Genomic DNA, 14021 nt, shown 5'->3' on the forward strand with positions numbered 1-14021 from the left:
TTGTATTTGTTATTCCTTTATAAAACACGTAAGGAAAGATTCAGTTACCAATGTGACTTGGAAACATTTAGCACATTACCTAGTACATGGTAGGAGCTCAGTATATTCTCTCTCTCTTCTTTGTTTTTCATTTCTTCATATGTAAAATGAAGGGCTTGGATTAATTTAAATGCCCCTATACCCTGAAATCCAGTGCATCTGCTTCTTTGCCATAAGCAATGCGATTGAAGAATAACCACCTCATATTCCTTTTTTTTAAAAAAAAAATTCAGTTCAGTTCATTACAAAAAAGGAAGTTATTGACACAGTTGACAAGAGATGAATTTGGAGTTTGTTTCAGTATCCTGTCCACTATTCTCAGTTGGCTGCCCTTTCAACCTGCTCTCTATGAAGTAACTGGCCAAGGTTGGGGATATGGTTTGGGTTGTGGGAATAAGATTTTTTGATTGAGTGATTGAGTGATGCTATCTATTTTATGTGGGCATCAATCTTGGCCCTTGACCATTATTCATTTGCTTCAACTGTGTGACCATCCAACATACTTTATAATTGTAATAATGGTAGCACCTGGTATTTGTATTCTAGCACCTATTTGAAGTGATAGATTTCAGAGGAGTACAAGTGAAATCAAAAATATCTTTTAATTACTACCTCGGTAATTGGTGTTTTTTTTCGGTCAATAATTTAAAATGTTCCTGCATCTCAATCCATTCCCAGACAACCACAGGGGAATTCATTCCATTACAGCTTGGTATCATGGAACAGTTCATTATTCATGGCAATGACTCAGGAAGGCATCTGCCTTGTATTGTTGTGAAAGATACCTGTCTTTTGCCCACTTATCTGGCTCCAAATGAAAGCTCAGACAAATGAGAGGGGTTCCAGGCTTCTATTATTACCTAGTTCAGGCTAACTAAAGCAGAGAACTGGGAGATTCTTATAGTGTGTTATCACAAGAAAGTTGCTTATATTAGAGGTATAAATCATCTACTGGAAAAGCTACTTTGATGATGATGACAATAGAATCCTCTGCCGTTACCCATTGCCTGGCAAAGTGTTATAGAGTTGCAGTGCAACTTAAGGGTTAACAGCAAAAGTTTAAAAATTATGACAAATTGGATTCCAATTTTGCCTTCCTCACTATCTATAGCAAGAAACAGCAATTTTTTTTCTGTAAAGGGTCAGCTAGTTCATTATTTTGGCCCTATGATCTCAGTCACAACTACTCAACTCTGCAGTGTGGTCAAAAGCAGACACAGGTAATACACAAGTGAATGGGCATGGCTATATTCAAGTAAAACTTTTTTTACAAAAACAGGCAATGGAACAGATTTGGACCATGGCTGTTGTTTTCCTTCCCTGATCTACAGGATCCTGTGCTAACAAGTTACTTCAATTCTCTAAGGTTATTTTGAGAATAAAAGATATAATGCATACAACAAAACACTTACCATGTACTTGGCATATAGTAAGAGCTTGAAAATGGTAGTTGCTTTTATGTTATTAAAATATTGTATATCATATGCTTTAAGTGCTGTTGATTATGAGATGCACTGGGATTTCAGACATATTAAAATGATTAAAAAGTCCAAGCATTGATAAACTATAGTAACTAATTAATTATAGTGACAAAGTCTTATTTAGGATTTTAAGTCTTGTTCTACCAGTGGTAATTTAAAGCTTCTTATACAACATATCTTTGTGATGTCTTTTTTTGTCAGAGACACATGCCATGAACTCTTGGGACATGTTCCACTACTTGCGGATCCTAAGTTTGCTCAGTTTTCACAAGAAATAGGTCTGGCGTCTCTGGGAGCATCAGATGAAGATGTTCAGAAACTAGCCACGGTGAGTTCATTTTCAACTTAAAACCAGTTCTATTTATGTCCATTTATAAGGTAAAGAAAGCTTCAGGGTTATTGACTATGAGTTATAGGTAAATTTTCTGGAGAAAGCATGGTGAACTTACCTTTTCCTGTGTTGTATTCTTTTGAAGCACAGTGAGTTCTCAGCTTATTGACCACCAAAACATTTGTATTTTATCATTCTTGTTCAGGGGTCAGCTAGAGATAAAGGGCTAGATAGGAAACATATTAGGTTTGTGGGTCATAAGGTCTCTGTCAGAATTACTCAGCTCAGCCACTGTGGTATGAAAGCAGCCACAGACAACAAAAAAGTAAATAAATGAGTGTGACTGTGTCCCAATAAAACTTTATTTATAAAAGCTGGTGGTGGGCCAGATTTATCCTGTGTGCTGTGATTTGCTGACCCTCACAGAAATATTAGTAATAGTAAAAGGCATGCATTTATGATAAAGTAGGGGTTGCACCTGAAGCTATCTCTGATTATTCTAGATGGTTGTAGTCAGACATAATTTGAGTCAACAACCAGTAAGACACTCAGGCTCAACAATTATTCTAAGTACAAAGCCAGAAAAAGATTTAATGGATGTTATAGTATCTTCCTAAAACTGAGTTCTTCTGAAAACAAGCAATATGAGAGGAAAGGTCTAATGTTGGCTGCTACCTTTAAGATGCTGAAGGACCAGATCTAGCATGCTCATATGCCTTACCCCAGCTCCATTTCTAAGGGCCCAGGAAGAGAAAAAGCAGTTTTAGCCAACCCATTACCTACAGGGACCAGTCAGTTAGCCTAGTGAGCAAAACCACCAGGGGATGAAAAATGCGTTCTTAAATTGTATGTAGTCAGCACAGGTACACAACAGTGTCATATTTGATATGCAGGAATATTCTTCATTTCCGCTCAGAAATAAGTTTTCTCCTAGATTTCTTAAAAACACACAGACCTTTCAGTACATCTTTTGTTTCCTACTTTTGATAAAGATATAGGAACTGGGAAATATTTCTCAACTAAAAGTTAAATAGCAATGCAGAAGCCATGGCAAGGACCTCTGGGGTCAGTATGGAGATGAATAGGCTCTGGTGGTGGCTGTGGTGGACGAGGGACAGCGTGTCTCTTGTATAGTAGGTTCTCAGCTTCCACCGCTTGTTGCCAGAGGTGGGATGCAGGACTTTGTGTTGCTAGAAATTTCCTAAATTTTTTTAGAGACTGGCAATCTAGATTTCTAAATGAAATGTAATGATTTTTAAATGTTGGCTTATTAAAAAAAATCCCACTATTATGAGCTGAAGAAAATATATTTGTAGACTGAATCTAGATCTTGACTTTCAATGTGTAACTTCTGGTATAAGGATTGTATCTCATGTATATTGGCTATCCATTATGATATAATAAATTATCTCAAAGCTTAGTGGCTTAAAACAACAAACATCTGTTATATCATAATTTCTATGGTTGGAAATTTGAAAGCAGCTTAGCTGAGTGATTCTGACTCAGGGACTCTCAGAAGGTTGTAGTCAAGATGCTGGCTGGGCCTGTAATTGTCTGAAGGTTTGGGAATTGGCTTCCAAAATGGCTCACTCATGTGGCTATTGGCAGGAGGCCTCAGTTCCTCACTGTGTGGGCCTCTCCTTAGGCTACTTATGACATGGCCACTGGCATCCTCCACAAGTGATGAGAGAGAGTGAGAGCAAGGAGAAAACTGTGATGTCTTTTGTGGCTTGATCAGATGCTGTTCACATTGGCCATATTCTGTTCATTAGAAGGGACTCATTTCAGCCCACCCTCAACTGGAGTAGAATTAGTTTTCACCATTTGGAAAAAGGATTGGCAAAGTATTTGTGGATATATTTTAAAACCACCATATTGTGAGTTGTTTAGTTCTGAAACCTTGGTTCTGGTTTTAAATGCCTTGTTTTGGAACCTTTTCTGTGCCTTTCAGACTTGCGTTGACATTTTCTGGTTTCATTCTTTGACTCCCTTCCACCTATACCCTTGATCATGGAGCAAGATATATTGCTCACTTGTCTGACTTTGAATAGCCATTAACTGATACTTGATGGCCAGGCTGTGTGGCGCTGACTTGTGTGCATGTGTGTGTGTGTATGTGTGCCTGTGTGCATGTGAACATGTGCATCCAAATAGAGGAGAAGAAGAAAGGCAGGAGTTTATGGATGTAAACGTAGGTGGATCCTCGTGAGTGCTGTTAATCCTTTTTTTTGTTTTATTTTTATTATTATTATCTTTTTTGAGACAGAGTCTCCCTCTTTTGCCCAGGCTGGAGTGCAGTGGTGTAATCTCGACTCACTGCAAGCTCCACCCCCAGGTTCATGCCATTCTCCTGCCTCAGCCTCCTAAGTAGCTGGGACTACAGGTGCCCGCTACCATGCTTGACTAATTTTTTTTTGTATTTTTAGTAGAGATAGGGTTTCACCATGTTAGCCAGGATGGTCTCGATCTCCTGACCTCGTGATCAACCTGCCTCAGCCTCCCAAAGTGCTGGGATTACAGGCGTGAGCCACCGCACCCAGGCTGTTAATCTTTTTTTTTTTTTTAAAAGCAGTGACATGAATACTGTTTTATTGTCCTTTATTTTTACAGTCCATCAAATTATGATTAATTAATTCCATCATTCAAATTACATTTATAAGGAATATGACATTGTCCTCCCCACTTTTTGGAAAATTATAGCTTATATTGACAAAACAGATTTTTTAAGAGGAAGTTTGTACTGAACCTTTAAAGATGAGAAAAGATAGTCAAGTGGAGAAGAGTGAAAGAGGGAATAGAGGAATTGTTTCAGTCAGAATGATCTCTCTTGTTTGGCAGGGCTGTGTTCCTTTATGGGGGCTCTGGGGAATGATCCGTTTTGTTGCTTTTTCCACCTTCTTGAGGAGGTCTTCATTCTTTGGCTCGTGGCTTTCTTCATTCCTCTTTAAAGCCAGCAACGCTGCATCTCTTCAATCTTATTTCTGTCGTCTCTCTCTCTCACTGACCAACACTGAGAAAGGTCTTGTGCTTTTAAGGGCTTCTATGATTAGATTGGGCCTACCCGGATAATTTATGATAATCTTCCCATCTCTCTATGTGTGGCCATCATCAACATCTGTAAAGGTAACAAATTCACAGGTTCTGGGGATTAGGGCATCAAAATCTTTATAGGATCATTATTCTTTGTTTCTACTTTTACACTTTCTGGAAAAATCGAATACTCATACCTTGAAATCTATTTTAGTAGGCCAGCAAATTTGTAGGATGAGTAAGTTTTCTTTAGGAGCTTACATTCCTTAGGATAATTCCAATACTCTTGGCCTTGGGTTGCTTGAGCTCCAACAGCTAAAAACACTTCCATCTGGTAGAGAACATTAGGCCATTAATCATGTTTCACTGTCTCTCTTTCTCTTCCTCTCTCTTTTATTGTCCTTTCCCTGAAATGTACCTGCTTTTTTGCAAAAGCCAATTTAAGCTTCCAGGTATTCTTTAAATGGCTAAACGATCCTAGGTACCATGAGGTAGGGACAGGGAAAAAAAAAGAGCTAGTAGTTTCTTCAAGAAACTCACAGTCTAGTACTCCAAAATACAAAAAGCCCAGAGTCAGTATTCTTTTTTATTTATATACATGAGTAGTTATGTAGAAGAAATGGATTTAGCTGAATATTCACCGTGTGTGAGTGAGTTCTGAATTCAGTGTTGGAGGCTGGGCTTCAGGATAGGGGGCAGGAGCCAGAAGAGATGGTCTTCTCTGTATAGGTCATGGGTAGGAAGGATCAAGTGTCCACCAAGGAGGCCAACCTACCTGCAGTCTTATGATGATTTTGAAAGCTTTAAAAAAAGTGTAAACTTGCAAAGGACTTAACATAAACACTTTAAATGCAGTGAAGAATTTGGGATGGAGTAGGGTTGGGTGTTTGCCTCACCATGGTTTTGCCTGATTCACTCATTTCTCTTTTCTTGATATTGCTTGAGCTCCCACCCTAACTCACTCTGACTTTCTCTCTCTCATGAACCTTCCAGTTCCAAATTTTCCCAATTCTATAGACTGCCCATTTACTTCAAATAGTGTTTTGCAGACCAAAGAGAAATTTGGAAGGCTTTTTCTGTATTATGTGGAGAGTATGGAGGAGGATAACCTCATACAGTGTGAGGAGGCTAAGGGAGATTGTTCCTGAGATGATACTAAAACTGCTATTGACTTCAAGAGCCACATACTATCCATCAGTTAAAAACAAAGTGAATAGAAAATTGCCAGAAGATAGTCTTGGGGGAAAACACACACACACACACACACACAGATTCCAACCAGGCAATTTCAAAGTAAGCCCTGACATAAATAACCTGTTGGATACCATGCATATTAATGAACCTCAAGCCATATACTGAAACTAGAAGGCAAATTTAATGACCCACTTGCAGAAACAAAAAGTTTAAGAGCTCAGGTCTTACTGGCAGGGATAAAAAGTCCATAGCAGGGGTATAGTGGTAGCTAGCAAGGCCAGAGGAGAAATAGAGGTGTTATTAGCTGATTTCCTCAAAGCTGTTGACATTAAGTCTTCTGAAGAAGTAGAGGAAAATGAGCAATGAGATGCACCAAAGGAGAAAAATCTATAGAGAGGACAAATGGAAAGCCATGGAAATCACTATTTATGCAGAACAATGAGACAGGCCATATTACTCTTTGACTCTAGGTGAGATTTATATTATTAATGACTCTGTTTCTGTAGTGCCTGTTTTTCCTTGTTTAGTGAATTTAAGCACTTAGGAAAAAGAGAGTCATGCCTAGTGAAAGCAGACACATAATAACTTTCTGTGATGTACTATCAACAAATCCGTCTAAAGAAGAAAACAACCTCCACTAGGATTAATCGGTAACGCCAAACTCTTTGTCCAAAGCAGGTTTTGAACTTCATGGTCTGATTTTCTAAGGTACTAGACTATATTGCCTATGGCTACTCTATCTCCTTGCTATATTTCTACAGAATATTTATTTTGACATTTTAATAGTGCTCAGTTTTGAGAATAAAGCTATCTCTGCTGTTTAATAGGGGCAATGGTTTCTATGCCCCGAGAACCATTTAAATGAACTCTTTTGTATCTGAAGAAATTGATGACAATACTTAGAAAATGTATTTCAAGTGCATTGTTATACATGTAAATAAATTGCCCTCTGGTGGATAATAAATAAGACCACTGGTTGTGGCAGCATTACTCTTTTCATACTCATCATAGCTGTCCAAGGTCTGTGTGTGATAGATATGCAAAAATATTCTCAATAAAGGCTGCTTAGAGTGTGTTATACTTTTGAGACCAGCTATTTACCACTGAAGCACTAGTGGAAGTGAATTTAATAGATTAGGGTGTATGTTAGGAGTGGTAAACTTCAATGTTACTTCAGTGGCCAGCTAGGTAGCACACACGTGTGAAATAGCCTGATATAAAAAAATAAGGAGTATTAGAGCATGTGGACAACTGGAGAATATGTATTATGCTAAAGGGCTTCAAATTCAAAAACTGAAACAAGACAAAATGTTCTTTGGCTGCAAGTGGTGTCTGCAAAAAGCTGAAACAGAACTACAGGCTATCAATTCTCTGTCCTTGTATCTACAGTTAAATTCTACCTTAGACTATACCATCCTTGAGGGACAAGCCCATGCTAGATTCTTCTTTATATCACATTGTACATTCTCAATTACTGTTTTCTGGACAGCACAATATTTTTCCTAAGAAAAGACAGCTATTACAGTGTTCAGTAGAGATAAGTATCTTATTGCAGTTGAGAGGTGACTGCTTTTGAGTTATAACTTTAAACCTGTTACAAACAACGACTCTCATACATATGCACTGAACATGTGTCAAATATTTATTTAAAACCCATTAATGAGGGAAAAGCAGGATGGTAAATCTAGTTCAAAGAAGAATTTGAGGAACCAAGAATATATAGTCACTGAAAGAAAGAATCTTGAAATAAGATGCAAAATGGTTAATGTTCTGCAGGGCAATAAAACCATAACCTTGAGGTTATCTTTTCTACTGGGCAGAAATTATTTGCATGTCTAGTGGATAAAATAATTTGCAATTTATCGATCTTCACAAATTGACATTGAACTTTACAGTTTGTGGACCCTGATAAATAGGAAGTCAGACAAAGATTATATCCCTTGGATCAGTGCTTCTCAAACTGTGGTGTATACGAAGTAACCTGAGGATCATGTTAAAATGCAGATTCTGATAGAGTGGGTCTGGAGTGAGGCCTGAGACTCGGCACCTGACAGATCTCACATGATGCTGATGCTGCAGGTTCAAGGACCACACTTTGGTAGCAGGAAATGTGAGTGACATTTTAGACATGTGGATCCATTAGACAATAGGAGAGTATGTCTTTCAAAAGGCACATAGTAATCTTTCATCCTTTTTTCCATATTTTGCCTGATTTTCTAACAACTGGATGAACAGGATATCACCAGATAAGTATCATGCAGTATGAGATGAATGTATTTATGACTTATTCAAGCCCTGTAAACAGACCTTTGCATCTATGAGAGCCACGTCATTGCTTCTGTTTTGTGTCTCTGCTCTCATCCTCTTCTGTCTGCCATTTTTCCATATGACTTACATTATTTGTTCTTATACAAATACACAAACAGAAATTTACTGATCAGATGAATTTAGGAACTAGTCCCTGAAATATATTGATTTCCCTTCTCCCAAATGTTAGAAAATGTAAAGGGGCATCTTTTGTCAAACAGTACAACCCATCCCATGATGCAGATGGCTTCAATTCAGTCTCTTCATTTCTCATATCATAAAGGCATTTGAAACAGACAAAGCTGTGAATCATCTGTAGGGGAAAGCAATCAGTATGAATACACCACAGATGTTTCCAAAGCAGAATAAATCGGCCTCTGGCCCAGTTGGAAGTTTTCCTCCACAAAAGTTTTAGGTGATCCATTCAGTTCTGTCAACCCTGAAACATGTTTACCTTCACTTTCTGATTGAAGGATTTCTGTTACTGGGTCTTGGTAATGCTGATGAGAGGAGTCTTGGCTAAGGGTAATGAGGGAATAAGGAGTCTTTCCCAGAACCAGTTCCTGGAATGTTAGCCTTATGGCCTTATGAAATGGTATTATGAGTTCTGTAAAAGGAGGGACCCATGGGCAAATGTATTTGGACAGCACTAGCTTAAATAAACAGCTTCGTGGTTTTTTTTTTGAGACAGAGTTCTCTCTTGTTGCCCAGGCCAAAGTGCAATGGTGCGACCTCAGCTCACTGTAACCTCCACCCCCAGGTTAAAGTGATTTTCCTGCCTCAACCCCCCAAGTAGATGGGATTACAGGCATGTGCCACTGCGCCCGGCTAATTTTTATATTTGTAGTAGAGATGGACTTTCGCCATGTTGGCCAGGCTGGTCTCGAACTCCTAACCTCAGGTGATCCATCCACCTTGGCCTCCCAAAGTGCTGGGATTACAAACTTCTTAGAACCTTTAATAACATAATATGTGGAGTGAATCTCCCAAAGTGATAAAAACTTATTTTTCTAAACTTACCATATCTCCTCCATTCAAAGGTGCCATTGATGGTAAAACATAGTGTTAATTTAATAGTGGCTTTTTTTTTTTTAGAAGGAAAAAGATTCAGCTAGCAAAATTTTTGATATTGTAAGATGAGGCTCCATTTTGGAAATGTTAAAGTATAAAAAAAGTAAACTTGAGAATTGTTGGTCAAAGGGTACAAAGTTTTAGATAGATAGAAGGAATAGGTTTTGAGGTCTATTGCACAGAAGGGTGACTATAGTCAATAATAATGTATATTTCAAAATAACTAAGAGAGTAACTTTCAAATGTTTCACCATAAAAATAATAAGTAGGTAAGTGAGATAAATGGACATGTTAATTAACTTGATTTAATCGTGCCACGTCACATACAAATATCAAAACATCACATTGCATCCCATAAATATATACAACCATGATTTGTCAATCAAAAGTAATATTAGAAAAAGATAAATGCCATGCAAAGAGGGTCTGGCTGTTTTTACTCCCAGCTGACAAAGAAAGGGTGGCCAGTGCTTACAGTTATAAGCAGAACCACAGATGTCACTAGATGAGCGATGGGGAGAGAGACAGAGACAGAGAAAGAGAGAAGGGGAAGAGAAAGAGACAGCGAGAGACAGACAGAGAAAATGAGAATACACTGTAATCGTAAATTAGAATTTGGTTCTTTATCTGACCAGGAAAAGGGTGGAAGAACCGTGGTACATCTGAGCTCTGATAATGGCAAGGGTAGAACCCTAAACATTTAGATACCGATTGCTACGCAGTGCACTTGACAAGTAATACAAATCTTAGAAACAAAACAAAACAAAAAAGAAAGAAAATACATTATATAGTCACAGTGGTCTCTTTTTATGAAATGCATATTAGCATCCCAAACTTTTAGTATTCCAATAAACACATTTTAGGAGGTATGAATCTGGAATGTTTTTTGAAAGGGTGAAATTCATTCTGAACCTGACCAGACTGTCAGCTATTTTATTTTATTTTATTTTTTGCAGGAAAGAAGTGTCAGGAAATTAATAATACAGGGTTCTGTTTCTACTTTCCTTGATTAAAACAAATAATTTGTTTGTTCCAAGTAAAAGAATTTGCATTGATTGGGGCTTTTGGTCGTCATGAATCACGTGTATTTGAATTTTCAGGATAACCAGTACTTTCTCATGCTGAGAGTTGTAATGAAATGTACAGTCAGTCTTAAACTGATAATCAACTATAATTTATATTAGGAGTGTAACTATAAAGGTAACCTTAGTTTATAAATTGCTAATTAATATTTTCCTGCCTGCTGAGGATATTAACTTGTTTCCTGGTCCCTCTTGTCTTTGCCTACCTGGCTGGCGATGGGGAATCTTTGGATACTAAAAGACTTACGCACAGCTGTAGTTCTTTCTGAACATGGATGACATTAAAAATGACCACTTTAGTATCTCTACAGGAAGCTTGAAATAAGCCTCAGGCTTATTTATTCCATGTAGAGTCTTTGAACTAGTTCAACTGTTTGGATCATTTGATACAAAGCTGACAAAGGGCTGGGAGGAATGCACTTTTATACATTCTTAATTGAGATGTTTGTGTGGATGATCAATGTGTGTGTTATTTCTAAGAGTAACTTAATTAAAAGTTAATAATATCTATTCCAAGTCATTACTTTCACTTTTATGTCTGCTGTGCATATAGAAGGGTAGTAGCATCTTGCAAGAAGCACTTGAATTCTTTAACTAGTCACATAGACTTTGACTTCTGTCCTTTTTCAGTATTTTCACCACGACCTTTTCTTGGTCTTTTTCTACCTGGGTGCTCTACCACACTTCCTGCTGACTAATTCTCTCCTGAGAACTTTGATATTGTAGCCCAGGCTGTTTTGTTCTACTCATATGTGCATGTTTCCCTTATTATATTTGTTGTTGCCATTAGGAGGTGTTTGCAATCTATTTATATTGTGATGAGAACACCACAGTCATCTAGAATTGGAAAAACAAACAGGAGCTCTGCATTGCCCACTATGTTCAGAAACAAATACATTTGCAATCTGGAATAGTTATATATTTTTGCAACTCAAGTCTTTCTTTGTTATTTAGAACTGTATGCTAGGGCTCTCAGAGAGCCATCATATAACTGCAGATGAGAAACAAAAAACACAATCCTATTTTAGATATTTGGAAACTCATAAAGATAGGACTACCTTGGTAACTCTTTATTCTCTGTTCATGTGCTGAGTTGGGTGCTGAACCCACCATTCTCTGCACACACTTCATTTTGTCTGTGAAGAAACACCATGGTCAACAGCTGGGATCTCTCAGCACTCATCCGAGCTCGATGAAGATACTATTAGGGATGTTTGATGTGCAGTATGTGGTGTGGTGCAATGTGGTGAAAAGAATCTGAACTTGAAGTTAGCCCAGCTGGGTTTAAGTGTTAGATTTGTTAATTCCTAACCTTGTGCTCAGCTTAGGCACAAAGCAACAAATTATATGTCATCTTTCAAATGAAGATATTCTTCTACCGCCCAGTGTTGAATAAGGAGTAAAGGAGATGGCATACTTTAGTGATGTACGTATGACATTATCTACATCATACCCAGGTCTGGAAATACTTCTTCTCACCATTACCTAAAAAATTCTAACTGCATCAAAGGAGGTGTGTTATTGGATATATAATTTTAAAGTCTCTTTAAGTCCCCCAATTCTCTAGTTCTTCCCATAATTCGAAAGTCCTGACATTGAGGCCTTCTTACTTTTTCTTCTCAAAGTAAGCTAGAATACATTCATCAAGCACAGAAGATTTCTGCAGTCATTTCAGTTTCCATAAAGATGTACAAAAGAAAGAGTTTTCTAGTTTAACTACAATGGAGTAGGCTCTCAAAATCTTAGACTTGTATTAACAAAAATATCTGTGGTGTAATTCCATTTCTAGCAAAAGCAGAAAGAAGATGGTTGGGATTTTTTTATGAGCTAGAATAGCAGAGGTAATGTTATATCAAACTATAGGGATTTAATTACCCCATTCCACAAATGTAGTTTTCAAATAAAGGAGTCAAAAGGATTTCTAAAGCTATTCTTCTGAACTGTGATATAAAAACCCAGAATACATTTAGTAGATGTAAAATGTATTACTGTACATTATGAGCCACCACAATGAATGGTATCACAATAAGAAACATGACATGAGATGAACACACAGTGATTAGAAATCTCTTTGCTCTCTTCTTAGAAATATTGCAATTTGCTTAGAGTTTTATAGGCTTGTCACTTTAGTAAGGATGGGCATTTCTGGACTATTTCTGATGGGTGAATTTCACACTGGGGAAATGTCTCCTAGAAAAAGGAAATGCTGTCATTTGAGGGCTTAAATCCAGACTAGGGGTAAGTAAGAAATGCTGTTAGGTTTGGGAGGAATGAATCACCTTGTGAGGGGGGTGCTCATCATTTTTTTCAGGATCTGAAAGTCTGTCCTTTAGAATGTCCATAAAAAATCATCTCTTCAGCCACAAAGAGGAGGCTGATGCAGGGTGACTCAGAGACTTCTTTACTGAGGGGGCTTTAAAGTCTTTACAAAAACTTTTTTTCCTCTTTCTTATTAAAAAGGTAATGTATATTTATTGTAGAAAATTTTAAAACATAGATAAGGAGGGAAAATAAAGATCACTTACACTATCACAGCAGCAATAAACACTCTTAACATTTTGGCATATAGTCTTCTAGTTTTTCTGAAAAGTCATTTTGCCAAGTCAAATAAGAACTTAGTAAATGGAAATTCTGTCATTGGAAAAAGGAGCATGGAGGTGTGCATCCATTTATCAAACACTTGTGCTGTCAGGAGACTCTTTATCTTTTATATCTACAGAGGAAAGAATAAATTGGGTATATTCTAGAAATACGGGGTTTGTGACTTCCACTCAACTAAGTGGCAAAGTGTTTTAGTGAACATTATCTGTGACTAATGAGTTTTGTTTGCTTTTTCTTCTTTGTTCTGAGAAAAAGTTGAGCAGATACTGCTTTTTAATTAAATAATTGTTTTCCACACATATTTCCTCAATCTTCAAATTTTCCTTTAGTTCTGTCCCCATTAGTGAGAGCTATTTTCATCCAGTCTAATCAATACTTGCCCCTTTCATTGTTCTAATTTTGAGTTTAGATCATAAATATACATCTGCCAGTAGCAAAAGTATTCTAAAGCTCTCCCACTGCACTTGGTCCCAGACACTCAAACTGGTAGGGTGTAAAAGGGAAACTGGAATCCACAAAATAGAGTGAACTCTACTGTATATGACACTATGCAGTTTTCCAGAGCTGTGCACTATAGGGACCTGCTAGTGAGGCAGTATAGTATAGTGGGTAATTCAGAGTGCAGGTTTTGGGGTTAACTTACCTGGGTTTATACCCAGGTTCTGTCACTTACTGGCTGGATGAGGTTAAAGAGAAGATTATTCATAACACTTGTTAAAGAATGGTAAGGAAGACTTTAGCAGGACTATCAGGATAGGTGCAGAAACCATTGCGATCGAGTTTTGCAGTAAGGGAGGGAGATTAGGCTCAAATCCTGATACAACCAAGAAAAGTGAGACTTTATAGCCAAGGAACAGGGTTGTGGAGGTGGTGGTCAGTGCACGG

The 14021-nt window shown here is 37.6% G+C and overlaps 1 protein-coding gene across 1 annotated transcript in view; it reads left to right on the plus strand.

Annotated features, from left to right (window-relative positions):
* TPH2 (tryptophan hydroxylase 2) overlaps positions 1 to 14021 on the plus strand; it is a 95800-nt gene that overhangs the window by 56139 nt on the left and 25640 nt on the right. The window contains exon 8 of the mRNA XM_011929346.1: positions 1722 to 1848. Coding sequence (XP_011784736.1) covers positions 1722 to 1848 — 127 coding nt within the window. The remainder of the gene's footprint in view (positions 1 to 1721; positions 1849 to 14021) is intronic.

This window comes from Colobus angolensis, unplaced genomic scaffold, assembly GCF_000951035.1.
Source record: "Colobus angolensis palliatus isolate OR3802 unplaced genomic scaffold, Cang.pa_1.0 Scaffold80, whole genome shotgun sequence".
NCBI classification, from domain to species: Eukaryota; Metazoa; Chordata; class Mammalia; order Primates; family Cercopithecidae; genus Colobus; species Colobus angolensis.